Below are 14,767 nucleotides of genomic sequence, written 5' to 3'. Positions count from 1 at the left end.
CATTACACTGCATTTTGCTTGTGACAATGAAGTAAAAATAACATTTCACATACCTGTTAAGAGTAACCTGTATTGAGGAATCCTTTGTACTGGCTTAAGTAAATAATGTTTCAAAGCCAGGTTAGCACAGCGAGGGCTCATCTGAAAGAGATTTATTATTAATATTATTGGTTTCACTTTTTGAAGTGACAAACAGTCTGCTGCATACATCTGTTTAAGAGAGGGCCTGGATAAACAAATCAGAGTGTGAACGGGCCAAAAGTGATGAGCAAATGTTTTTGCCAAACATGGATTTGTGGGGAAATTGGATTGACAGATTTACTCATCATATCATCATCATAGCAGTTTGTCATAAAGGCTCATTTATAACTGCAGCTGCAAGTGCAGCCATGCTGAAGTGCAGATCCCCAACTTTCTAAACTGTTCAAATGTGATGCAATCATTAATACGTCTCTTTTTTTTATTACATGTTCTGCATGAATGACCCTATTTATCATTATGAAAATCATACTTTCATACTTTTATAAGTTACCTCAAAATATCTGACAACCTCAGCAAATCCTGGGTTCTTCTTGCACTGATCATCCAGCAAACTTATATTCCTATCGAATTCTCGAATGTATGTCGAGTACATTTTAAGGTAAGGGCCTTTCTTCACAAATATATCTGAAATTTTCTGTTGCTCAGTCCTGAAAACAACACAAAGAAGAACAAATGTAAACGGCCAGTAACACTAGGAAATTATACTACCTACAACATGTATAATTATTATCTAAATATATAAATTGTACATATATAGGATCTCTTATTTGTCAACCTGATATATATGAACAACAGGGAGATTGTTCCTTCGCTCTGCCAATGCTAGAATAAGTTTGCCGGTGCCTCAATCCTCCATAAAGGGTTACCGCAATCCCATATTAGTCCATAAAATAGTAGTTAGAGGAGAGCAGTCAGAGAAGCAGATACTGCTAAAACATTTTATTATTGACTACAAATCACACAACATGTTTCGGGCATGGCCCTGAAAGTGTGATTTGTAGTCAATAATAAAATGTTTTAGCAGTATCTGCTTCTATGAGTGCTCTCCTCTAACTACTATTTTATAAACCTGATATATAGAAAGATGAATTAAGGGAAGGCCACCACCCACTGACTCCATGTTAAGCAAATAATCCTCCTTTTGTAAATTAATTCCTTTTTCCCTGTAGTAATACAACAGGAGACAGACCTGTTACTATGGGTGAGAGGGGCTTAAATGAGGGAGACTCCTGACTAATACAGGGGCGTTGGTATGCCAGAAATACAGGGGTAAAGAGGTGGGGGGGACAAATTCCTATGACAGAAACATAAACCCCACATACTCATTAGCCTGACCATTCATAAATCTTTAGTTTCAGGACATACAGAACTATATTCTGTAAAACTGTATTCTTTTATTGCAAAGGACAAGACCATCTTTATTGAAAGTATGAGTTCATTGTAATTTAATGCTGCTCTAACCCAATTTATCTCCCGCCAGGCAGTGTCTGTTTTCCTGACAGTGTCCTCTCTTATATAGAAGCAATTGGGTAGAATGAGTAGTAAAATAGCAGCACAGTACCACTGGGACATCCGTTCCTCAAGCTCTCTCAGCACATCCCTGTTGAGTTCATACAGCTGAGGAAGATAGTACAGGATCTGATTCAGAATCTTCTCCTCAATAACTGGCTTCCCAAAATGCCTGGGGGCCTGAGCCACAGCATAACGGAAATCCTGCAACAACAGTAAAAAAAAATCTTCTCTAGCCAAATGAATTAAATTTACCAGGGAAACAATGTGAGAAATAAAATGTGTTTGGCCACTAAGAATTAGAATAATATAATGTGTTCATTTTACCTGAATCCAATATATTCTATGCAAACCACACTCCCAGTTGTCATGATTTAGGCAGGACAGCCTTGTATCTTAGATTTCAAATGGCGGCCTAGGGGAGTGTGTCTGGGCATAGATGAGCTTGGGCAGGTTGGATCGACGTGTGCCCTAAAATGTCTGATTTTTTTACTTTCAAAGGTTGGGAGATATGGCAAACTACAAATTCATTCTCACGATACAAATTTTCAGTAATAGTTCTCTGAGAGTGCAGTTGAAAATGAGCCATAACCTTTAGAATTCACCATTAACAGTCATAATTGGTGCTTAGAAATGTCACTTCTGTCATGACTCATTTAAAACTGTATATTATAAAGAATAATGTACCCCGTTCCTAAAATATGAGCATAATTCACAGTGAAGGTCTGTAACCTGTATAAAAACACATCATTACAATTGTGGAACTTTTCGGTGACTTCTTATCATGGGGCCCAAGCATCAGATGGGCACTTGGGGAGAAAAAATCCAGATAAAAGTATGAAGGACATACTGTGCCAAAAGTTAGATATTTTCAGTATATACTTAATCAGTTTTTTTTAACTGCACCTCTCAGCATCCCATAAACAACAGCTGGAACTGTACATGTTGTATAATGTTGATTTAAGTAATCCTATACCACCCAACGCCTCTACCAGAGACGGAAAAGCTTCTCTGCATTGCCAGGGGCCCACCTCTTCTCTAACACTAAAAAGCAAGTCAGTGCCAGTGGGAATATGAGTATGTAAAAATAGTTCTGATGGTGCTTTCTGTGGGCGAATAGAAACAATTTTCATGGTTTCCTGAAAAACAGGAAAGATACATGGCTAGCCTTTCATTAGTACTTATTTCCTGCAAGAACACTTTGCTTGCAATCCTGCAGCCCAAAACCTCAAGACCTTACCAGAGCAAATTGTATTCAAGAAAAAATACACATTATATAAAAGATCTTCTCTGTACTACATTGGAAATGTGTTAAAGTTTCCTTATAATTTAGCTACATTACACTGCACTACAATAAATGTAACAAACTACTGGAACAGGTGTAGGTTTTACCCATTTGTTACAATAAACAAAGCTTGTGCAATACATTATAATTATTATTTATAAAGCACCAAAGTCGTACAGTACCACACAGGCCCAATACAAAGCATAAGTCTATGGCTACTTACAGCTGTTCCTATGGCATTTGCTATATTTTACATTTTGATAGTTTTGTGCCTTGTCGCATTTTTTTGGGCCTTGTCATATTTTTAAAGCTCAAGCTCTCCACTCATAGACACAAAAATCATTCAAAAAGGTGGTGTTCTAGTCATCTAAAGATAAAGATGAATAAATGGTTGATAGCTGGAAAGGTGTTCTTAATAAATGCAATATTAATCATGACTGATACAGGAGGGAAAGAGAAAATCTACATACACAGAGGCATGCACACAGAGGCAGAGCACTGCCATCACCTGTATGAAAGCAAATACTGTATCACAAAAAATACAAAGAAAAAAAATACATAGAAAAATTTACATTCTTCAAAACAGATACTTACAATATGCAACAGCTTAAGGGCATCAACAAACCTGATGAAAAAGCAGAGAATTATTTATATAATAAAAGTTAGTAATCAAGATATTTGTCATCATATACTGTTTTGTTATAGCAAGACTGAATGTACACACACACAGAAATTGTCATACAAATAAAGATACATAACCCAAATTCTCAAAACTGTCCAATTCCACAAATGACCAACATCCATGGCACAATAATCTCTCTCCAACAGCAGCCCCCCCCCCCCACCACCACCCCCTTTGCCAAAACCACTGGATCATACCAAGATGTTTTGCATTTAACTTGTTGTTAGGCTGAAACCATGTTGTTAAAATAAACACACTATGAGCAGCTAGTACTGCCTTTGCCTTATTCTAATAATACTCTTATGTGTGTAATTTTATGGATCATTACGGTTAGCTATAATTTCAGTGATGGTGGGCCTAGATGTTGAATATAATAATCATGTGACACCTTGGTGAAAATTCAGATGAAAGCATTCAAAGCCATTAGTGATTGTATGTCTGTGTTCTATATTTAAATATGATAAATGGTCATTTTTTAATAGTAAACGTTGTCAGTTAATACTTACACCTTCTCTGAGCTCATGATTTCCTTGGCAATGTGATAAGTTTTAGTCTTCTGTGCAGCTTTGTTCTTCTGCAAATAACATGACAGATTATATAAATTCAACATACAATATGAAAATATTTATAGTACAGGTAAAGGTATCTCAGAATTACAGGAGGGCCATCACACATAAGAGTCCATTTTAAGCAAAAAGTTTTAATTAAAAATGTTAAAACACTACCATGTACTCAATTCTAACACTGCATAAACCAATTCTGTTGGCAAAACAATCCTATTTGGGTTATTTAATGTTTAAAGGGCACTTATCACTTAAATATTATTTCCCCCATTGGATGTATGGTTTAAAAGAGAGGATAGATCAAGCAATAGTATTTTTTATAGAAAATCACCTTGCAAGTGTTCAGTCCCACTCAGCGAAGGCACTCCTAGTGCGAGTAGCCAAGTTGGGGCACAATCCTGTGCATAATGAGAGAGTACCCCAGTTTGTTCATTATATGTATGAATGTAATGTTGGATTGGAGGACACATATACAAAATGAGGCCTACCACTTCCTCCCAGTGCAGCAGGCAAAGGATGAATTTCTTTAAAAAACTCTATTGTTTCCCCTATTCGCTGTGCATACCTATGGTGAAGGGAAACATTTTTCATTTAATAGGTTTACCTATGGTTATCCAAATAACGGAATAATACCCTTATCTGGAAACTGGATATTAGATACCATACTTGTACATAGGTATAGCATAACATGCTTACTCATAATACGATCCAAGACAACATTTAAAAGGATGGGCATTTAAATTAAAATGTGAAAAATGTCAAAACATCCCCACTCAACTTTTAATTTGTGTAGTTTATTCTTTTCCTTTTCACAGTACCCAATATGTCTTAGCTGATTACTCTACATCTGATGTCTGATTAATCATATAATGCCTGATTATATATTCAAGAGGAAAAGAAGATGGTTGTATGCACAGCACTGTACTATTAAAAGTCTGGGTTCTGTAGAGAGTGAGACAAATAATTAATGAACAAATACAGCTGCACTTCATACTGATATGCCCTATGACACACCGCAAGATTTCCTTGGTGAAACTGAACATTAGCTGTAAATGTATCCTTTATTTACAAGAGGGTCATCTTTAAGTTATTTGGATTAACATAAATTTACTGCAAAGAAATAAAGGGGGAAAAAGATACGGAATAACGGCAAATTAAATTATTTTATTTTAAATACAGTTAAGTTGGAACATGGTTTCATATTTCAGATGAGTTAATTAGCAAATGCGACACCTTACCCCACTGCCTACATCACTTAAAGTGGACAAACTTACTATGCATTATTAACGCTTTACCAAGTCTTTCAAACAGGTAAGCCAACAGGGTTTCACATACCTCTCAAAAGGCACATACACATGGGGCATTTACTTATGTCTTGTATGTGTTTAAACATACAAAAAATAGCCTCTGAGAAGGGACTGTGGCTGAAACATAGCAAGAAGAGTAAGCCTAGATGGTGATTATAGTAGCAGTGTGTTTAACAGCGTTTGGGAAGAGACCTTGGTAACTTCAGTTTACATAAACTGCCAGTACCTATACTCTCTGACAGGTTAAGACCACAACCACCATAGATTGCTCAGGCTATTAAAGGGATACTGTCATGGGGAAAAAAAATTCAAAATGAATCAGTTAATAGTGCTGCTCCAGCAGAATTCTGCACTGAAATCCATTTCTCAAAAGAGCAAACTTTTTTTTTATATTCAGTTTTGAAATATGACATGGGGCTAGACATATTGTCAATTTCCCAGCTGCCCCAAGTCATGTGACTTGAGCTCTGATAAACTTCAATCACTCTTTACTGCTGTACTGCAAATTGGAGTGATATCACCCCTTCCCTTTCCCCCCCAGCAGCCAAACAAAAGAACAATGGGAAGGTAACCAGATAGCAGCTCCCTAACACAAGATAACAGCTGCCTGGTAGATCTAAGAACAACACTCAGTAGTAAAAACCCATGTCTCACTGAGACACATTCAGTTACATTGAGAAGGAAAAACAGCAGCCTGCCAGAAAACATTTCTCTCCTAAAGTGCAGGCACAAGTCATATGACCAGGGGCAGCTGGGAAATTGACAAAATGTGTAGCCCCATGTCAGATTTCAAAATTGAATATAAAAAAATCAGTTTGCTCTTTTGAAAAATGGATTTCAGTGCAGAATTCTGCTGGCGTAGCGCTATTAACTGAGGCGTTTTGAAAAAAACATATTTTCTGATGACAGGATCCCTTTAAGTACATTTTAGCACTTGGTTCATGTAAAAAACATATGTAATACCACCTGTACCTGTTTATATTCTGGATGGTCAAGATCTACTCTGCTGGAATCGGAGCTGAAGTCCTCTTCATCTGAACTGTTAATAATCTCTTCTTCATCAGAATGAACAATGCCCAATTCATCATCAGCATAGACTGGTAGTGGATCACTGACCAACAATGAAATAAATCCCATTAAATAAATAGACCAAATCAGGTAGTTTAACTATAGGTATTATAATGGAACCACGGCCCTTTCCCTAACTGTCTTTGGTATACAGATAAGAAGGAGTCAATTTTACAGGGGGTGTTACGGTAAAGGCCCACATAAGTATATTTTGTCCCCCATTCTTAATCTTATCCAGTGTGGGCTACGAAACCATTTTAATTGCCACCAGTAAAGTATTTGTTTTACCGGAGGTAATTCACACTGATACCAATGGAAAGGTATTTTATCACATTTTGTTACCTGTCCTGAAAGAGTACCCACAATATAACAAATTCAAGTGAAAGCTGGGTTTTAACTTGTTATGCAATTGTTTAATGCAAGAATTTATGAAAACATATTAAAAAAAAAATAAGATGATGGGGAGAAGGTATGTCCAACATATAGAAGTCATAATGAATTATGGTGATTTCTTATTGCATCCACCTAAAGGTGCGGCATCTCTATGGTAGTAAGAATACAGGTCTTCAAAGTTATCAAAGGAGTTTCCCATCTTGAATTTTATTAGGAGTGTCTGCGACACACACATGTTCAGTGTGCTTTAAAGTAGCAGTGAAAACCTAAGCTTAGGTGTCTGCACAAATCAACAAACAGAAAATTAGGTTTACCTGTCATATAAGCTGATGCTACAAGGTTGATTAAATTCTGATACAAATTGTGCTGGTTTCTGAACTGCCATGCACTAATCAGTCTTATATTCTGACATTTATATTATACAGATTCAGTATTTTTATGTGATGGCCCCTAAGCTCTTGTTGGAGTCCCCGATTCCCTGACCCCTGTGCAGCCCACATGTAACCCACCTGGGATTCTGGCTAAGGTGCGAGACTAGTTCCTACCACACTTTACTGTGATTTGGGTGATTTTATTTTTGTTGTGCTGCTCAATTTGTGCCAGAGTGACATCACATCACAGTCTAGGATGACATCAATTACGGTTTTGTGGGCCCCAGGTTGGAAAATAAGCTAATTATTTGCGGACTGGGTCGGGTAGTGGTTCTATGTTGAGGGGTGTATTTGGTAGCGAGTGCGGTTGGGTTATAGATCAGCAGGCCCAAATTGGGCACGGACCCATGCAGGACTCTAGCTCTAGCGAAAGTGACAGCGGTATAGGGCATGTGCAGTGAATCAGCAGAAAAGAAGAAGGGAAGTAACACGGACATCATTGGAGGCACAGATCTTCCCTGCTAAAGGACTGTGCTTGCCTTGGGCTGGTATAAAATAGACACCCGCGTACAGGTAATGAGACACAGGGTATTGGGCCAATAAAATAGGCTATGAGCACCAGGTGTTTAGGCCCAGCAACACCCACTGTTTTGTAGTATTCAAAATAATCAGTGCTGCTTGTGTATAGTCATATATTCTGGTGTTGTGGTTTTAAAAAAAAGATAGATTTATATCACAAACGAAAATGAAAAACCTTGGTAGGTCATTTCAAGGTAGGATTTGTTGTGAAAACAAACAAATTAAATGGGATATTTGACTTTAATTGATTCTGATATGTCTCCATGGCAAAACTTCCCATCAACCCACAACAAATACAAATAAATCAGGTCAGGTGTGCTATTATGTTATTTTTTGGACTTAAGGACAGTCTGGGCCTTTGGCTTTAATCTTAGGGAAATACTCACTGCTGCTTGTAACTGCCAAAAAGTAGCTTTCATTGTTTCCTAGTATGAAGGCATGAGAAACTACTTGCCAGATGGAAACAATGCATCCTATTTCTAGCCAGCTGCAACAAGCATTCAACTTCTTACTGAATACTATATTTTTTATATAGTGTCTTGTTAATTAACTTATAAATTGACTTTGATTAAATTAGTAAATGTAATAAAAGTTACAACATTTGTAACCTACATGAAGATCAGGTGTTTGCTTTCAACTAGGAAGCCATTAAAGCTGGCCATAGACGCAAAGATCTGATTGTGCGAATCGAGGATTCATACGATTTTCGGACCGTTGTCCCGTCATTTTTCGTCCAGCGGAGATCGGTTGTTTGGTAGATCAGACAGGTTTGATTTTGTCCCAACCGTCCCCCATTGCGCTCTCATCGTAATCTGATCGTTCGGCCACAGGGCCGAATGTTCAGATTACCCCCGATATAGCCATGCCCGTTAGTTGCATATCGGGGAAAGATCGGCTTGTTTGGTGATGTCACCAAAGGAGCAGATCTTTGTGTCTATGGCTACCTTAGATGGTAAGGGCTGATTGGTTGCAAGGAATTCCTAGACCTGGCACAAGTTTTGTAGTTTTAATTACGCCACAGTAAGGTCTTCATCTAATTCTAACTTTAGCAGACAGAAAAAATACATGCATTAAAATGTATGACTTTATTCCAAGAAAGGAAAAAATTAATTGTGCAGAACAACAGATGTCTATTTCTGATTTAATGCTCTGGTTTGTCCTGATAAATACACTGTTGTTTTTGGAAAAAATAAAGTTGAAAGCTTCCTGAACAGCAAAGCAAAACCTCATTTGGCAGAGTCCAGGAAATGTACAGGACAGCAATATTAAATGTATATATAGATTTACTTATATAGCACTACTTCTTTACTGCAGTGACACAACTTGTATACTGGATTGACACTTTTAATAGCATTAAATGATTTGTAGTTATGCGTTATGTGTAATTTTGTATATGGATATGCAGCAGAGTGCAGTTCTGGTGCAAGAAAAAAACATTGTTGCTGCTGCTTTTTATATAGCCCTTTTACCCATATTTGATAACAAAAATTCTGTGTATTCTGAATCTGCCCAACACCATATCTAATTTTTCACAGGCAGCACATAGGCCCTCAGGCAATCTTTCCCAAGTGTATCACATAAAGCTTCCTCAACCTCTAGTTACACAGGAAAGCAGAGCTGTGCAACAATATTGGTGGTCAGTATCTCTGGCTGCATCACTTCCATTCCCTGCTTTGGTCTCGGCACTAGGTGAATAGATACATGTGCATTGGGCCAGAACCATGGGCTTTAGGAAAAGTGACACACAAAGATGGTGGCTGCCAACATCATTGCACAGTTCTGCAACTCTTTGCACAGTAGTAATATGTAAAAAATGTATCTGTTGCAAATGTAAGTGTCTAAGTCTGCAGAGGGACAGTGGTAATGGTAAGAAACAATAAACAATATGGCACAGTGTTACTTCCCCCAGGCCAGTGCATTTTAACTCTAAAAGAAGCAACGGCACAAAAAATGTAGCAATTGGATTCACTGGTGGGTAAAGCTGGGGTTCCTTGTCCTTTAAGAGGTGAACCATTAAACCAGGGGACAGAATATGCAGCCATGTGCTACAGAGGACTAAGAGAAGGGATGGTTAGACTGTTATGCCTAATGCAGCAGACTGACATAGACCTCCAATGGCCAGATCACACTACATTTTAAAGAATACATGGTAGATTATTAATAATCTACTCACGCTAAATACTGAAAAGACTGAATAGAAACTATGAACAAAACTCCTGGCAATGAGGTTGCTGCTAGTCACTGGCAGCAATAACATCCTTTAACAATAGGTGCATGTTGGTTTTGACCAAGATCACTGTGTACTCAATCGTACCATATTATATACTACATAATATAGTTTTCTTAATGAAAAAGTTGTTACGTTTGCTTCAGAAGTCAACTCCATCTTCAAGTAGGTTAAAGGTTTGCAATGCAATAAAAGCCTAATGAAGAATACTACACTGCGATATGCAAATTTTGATTATCAATTTTTTTCTCTATGCAAATTATATTACATTGTCCCCATAATGTCTTATGTCAATAATATATTGATATGCATGAGAAAGTCTGCCTGCTGTGACCTCTTACCTTTTGAAAGCATTAAAAGGTATCAGTACTGAGATTAACTGGCCCTGTATTTTATATACCTCAAATTCAGACTGTAAACTGCTGCATTGTTCACACATGTAATTCCCCCTGCATTGTTCACACCTGTAACAAATCTATTATTCACACACCTAAAGCCCTGTACTGTTCACGCTCTCAGAACGAGATTGAAAATGCCCACATTGTTCACCTGTTAACACCTCATAGAAATGTTAATTTTAGAGTGGTCCTGATAGGTTTCCCTGTCTCCTGCTATATTTTACCTGCCTAATGCTCCCGTAGTGTGCGCCCAGTGTCAGACTGGGACACCAGGGGCCCACCAAAAACCCTTAGAACAGGGGCCCACCCAAAAACCTTTAGACCAGGGGCCCACTCTCAGTATTAATTTCTTCCTTTCCTTACTCAACCTCTATTCTCCTATTCTCTTTTCTTTACATACTATTACTTATTATTCCATCTATTTTGCCTCTTTATTCTCATAGAAATAGGGAAATGGCCATGAAATAAGCCAAATGTTTAGAAGCAGGAGGGCCAACTGACAACTGACACCTGAGTTTTCTTGGTATCCCGGTAGGCCAGTCCGACACTGTGTGCGCCATACTCTGCCGGCCCTATGCTCCCTGTGTGTGCCATACTCTGCCTGCCCTATGCTCCCTGTGTGCGTCATACTCTGCCTGCCCTATGCTCCTTGTGTGTGTCATACTCTGCCTGCTCTATGCTCCCTGTAGGTGTCATACTCTGCCTTCCCTATTCTCTTTGTATGTGCCGTACTCTGCCTACCATATGCTCCATATGGCCCTATGCTCCCTGTGTGTGTCATACTCTGCCTGTCTTATTCTCCCTGTGTGTGCCATACTCTGCCTGCCCTATGCTCCTTGTGTGTGTCATACTCTGCCTGCCCTATTCTCCTTGTGTGTGCCAAACTCTACCTGCCCTATGCTTCCTGTATGTGTCATACTCTGCCTGCCCTATGTTCCCTGTGTGCATCATACTCTGCCTGCCCTATGCTCCTTGTGTGTGTCATACTCTGCCTGCTCTATGCTCCCTGTATGTGTCATACTCTGCCTGCCCTATTCTCCTTGTATGTGCCATACTCTGCCTACCATATGCTCCCTGTGGCCCTATGCTCCCTGTGTGTGTCATACTCTGCCTGTCCTATTCTCCCTGTGTGTGCCATACTCTGCCTGCCCTATGCTCCCTGTGCATGCCATACTCTGTTTGTCCTATGCTCCCTGTGTGTGCCATACTCTGCCTGACCTATGCCATATGCATACCTGATTAGACAGACTGAAAGGAAACCATGATACTTTTAAGAACCACTTCTCAACCCCCCTTAGGCTCAGAGTATAATGCAACCCATCCCTCTCCTTGTTTCATTGTGAAATGATAGATTCTGAGACTTCAAAGTATTACTGCGTTCCATACTGGTGCACAGATTCTTTGGCAAGCAAAGAATTTTAAATCCCCAAATCCATGACTTTACAATGAAACAAGGTGAGGGGCATTTTTGCAGGACACTGTGAGTCTAAGTGGGGCTTAGGACTATATGTGTAGTGCATATGTATCAAGGTTTGTTTCACTCTGTGGAATTAGGTGTGTCTGTAGAAAAAAAAAACATTTATATTTATTTCTGAAAGTTCAGATAATGTTTTTTAAGTATGGCAGCACATGTGTGAAGCACTGCTGCCTTGCAGCTCTGGGGTCTTAGGTTTACTTTAATTACAACCAGGGCACTGCAAGGAGGTTTCCAGGATGTGCTTCAGTTTCCTCACACATTCCAAAAACACAAGATTAACTGGCTCCTGATGAAACTAGCCATAGTAAATAATATGATAGGGCTTTAGAGAGTAAGCTTCACTAATTAGTCCATTGTTCTTTGAATATCACAATTCATTATAACTATATTAGCTATAATAATCAGCATTTATATTTTAATTACAATTTTATAGAGCAAACACTGCAATCCCTGCTTTATCACTGGGATAGCAAGAGTCAGAACTAAGGGTAGGCAGAAAAGGCACATACCTAAGGCACAACAGTGGGGGGCACTAAGCACATATCTTTTCTGTCACTTACTCTTCATTAATAATCAATGTGTGCGAGAACAGGCTTGGAAAGGGAAGGGGCTATATCAGAAAGCCTGTGTTTTTTTACTATTATTAGCCCATCTAACCAAACTATTGATTTTTCTTTTCTTTTATTTTAGCATCTCAAAGATGTTGAGTAAAAAACAATTTTTCCCCTTATGAGAATCATCGGAAGCACTTTAGGATGTTTACCCTATATCTTTGGCTATTAAGAAAGTGATGAGAAAAATAATTGATACCACTCTTTTGGAGATCGAATACCATTCCCACAATTAAAGATTGGGCACTTTAAGTACATGAGATATACCAGTTTGAGCAATATAAAAGTATGCTGCCCTTGTAGCCTAAATAACCCAGATTTTCTCCATTCCTTTTGTTGAGACCCTTGACATTTAGTTAGAATTATAGTCAACCAAAGAATAGCTACCCCCCTGCCTAGTGATAGAGCATTGACGCAATTAGTGATATTTGCCCAATACTGTTTGTTCACTATGTTAAAATTTATGTAAACTATTACTCGGTTTATAATCTACAGAAGGCATGTACCATTACTTAAGAATGGACTGCAATATAACATGCAACATAAGATGATAAGCCATGTTTATATGTGAATCACAATCATATCTTATTTGTACTGTACAAACTAAATAAAGAAAATAAAGAATTAAAAGAAAAAATAAAGTGATGAGCAAAGTGTCCAAAATATCTCTAGGTGTCTTTGCTTCTTATGTTACCAATGCTGCAGATTGAAGAGTCATATTGCAAACATTATTGGTATTGATTATAGAGTGCATCTGTATTAATCTGGTAAAAGTGCTGGGAATATCATGCCCCATCCCGCAGATCTTTATAAAAAAAATGTATTATGTTGCCAAAGCCACATTTATTTGCCTACCTTTAAGGCAAATCTTAATCCAATAATAATTCTACAAATGGCAATGGAAAAGATAGGTTTGTGGAAAAACAAGAGCCTGATACACACCTATATACATTCCTTTTGAGGGTGAGGCATCAGCTGTCTACTTCCAAAAAAACAACACAGTTGAATAAAAGTTAAATAAAAGTTAAATGCCTTCCACTTATATTGGTGAAAAGCAAAAATTCCTCTAGTATTTTTCCACCACCGTTTGGCTAAAATGCCTACTTACAAACAGACGTCACGCTGGGAACACAGGAAGAGCCACGAGGGGTTTATACACGCCGGCAGGGCCCCTTGACAGAGATTGCCGTCTGTGCAAAGATATATCCATATGTGTGATTGTTCCTTCATACTAAGGGGCAGATTTATCAAAGGTCGAAGTGAAGGTTCGAAGTTAAAAACTTCGAATTTCAAAGTAATTTTTGGGTACTTCGACCATCGAATAGTCCACCTTCGATTCGAAGTTGAAAAACACTTTGAAATTTGAAGGTCGAATTTTCGAGTCTTTTTAAAACTTCGACTTCAACCATTCGCCACCTAAAAGCTGCCAAAGTGCTGTTTTAGCATATGGGGGACCTCCTAGAACCTGTATGGAGGCAATTGGGGGAGTTTGGGAGATCGAAGGTCGAAGTTAAAAAAACTTTGATTCGAAGTAGATCGAAGTAGCGCTACTCTGAATTGTACGATTCGAAGTAGGCCCACTTCGACCCCAAAAAACTTCACCCGCCATTCGGTTGGTCTTTTTGAATTCGAAGTTCGAAGTTTTTTTAACTTCGAACTTTGATAAATATGCCCCTAAATGTGAGTGCAAATTTGTTTTTGAAAATCTTTTTTATATTTTTAATAAACATTGTTACACTATCCTGGATTTATATCTCTGTATGGGGACATGAGGAGCTGACAGAAGGGAGAGATCTGCTACATACTACTAAGGGTTATATACCCTACCTACAGTTTGTAAGTAGGCATTTTAGCCAAACGGTGGTGGAAAAATACTGGAGAAATTTTTGCATGTCACCAATAAGAGTGGAAGTTTAAAAGGGAAGTACACCTCAGAAAAGAACTTTGACACTAGGTGGCGGTGTGATACTAAGACATACTACACATTTTTCTTTTTCTTTTGCCGTAGGCACTGATCTATATTTTCATTGTTTGGATGCCTGCCTTTTGAACATTTGCCTGAATTTGACTACACTTTCGCCTGACCCCTTTTGGATACCGCTGAACTTGGACTTTTACCCGAAGCTTCCTCCTTGGTCCGGACTTCTCCCACCGGGAGCCGATAGGCCCCCTGACAATTATGAGGCGAGTTGCACCTCAATAAACATAAAAATAGCAATAAAAAAAATCATAACATCTTAACTTGCAATGTATAT

The 14,767-nt window shown here is 38.3% G+C and overlaps 1 protein-coding gene across 2 annotated transcripts in view; it reads right to left on the bottom strand.

The window, feature by feature from the left end:
* The window catches only part of fgd6.L (FYVE, RhoGEF and PH domain containing 6 L homeolog), a 42,601-nt gene that overhangs the window by 16,558 nt on the left and 11,276 nt on the right, over positions 1–14,767 (bottom strand). For both annotated transcript variants that reach the window (XM_018252400.2, XM_041586310.1), the window contains 6 exons: positions 6,361–6,499; positions 4,025–4,092; positions 3,431–3,461; positions 1,604–1,755; positions 533–689; positions 54–141 (listed from right to left, as the gene is read on the bottom strand). In XM_018252400.2, the coding sequence (XP_018107889.1) occupies positions 54–141; positions 533–689; positions 1,604–1,755; positions 3,431–3,461; positions 4,025–4,092; positions 6,361–6,499 (635 nt within the window). The remainder of the gene's footprint in view (positions 1–53; positions 142–532; positions 690–1,603; positions 1,756–3,430; positions 3,462–4,024; positions 4,093–6,360; positions 6,500–14,767) is intronic.

This window comes from Xenopus laevis, chromosome 3L (assembly GCF_017654675.1).
Source record: "Xenopus laevis strain J_2021 chromosome 3L, Xenopus_laevis_v10.1, whole genome shotgun sequence".
Lineage (NCBI taxonomy): Eukaryota > Metazoa > Chordata > Amphibia > Anura > Pipidae > Xenopus > Xenopus laevis.
The sequence above is the reverse complement of the archived record's forward strand: the minus strand, read 5'-3'. Positions and strand labels throughout refer to the sequence as shown.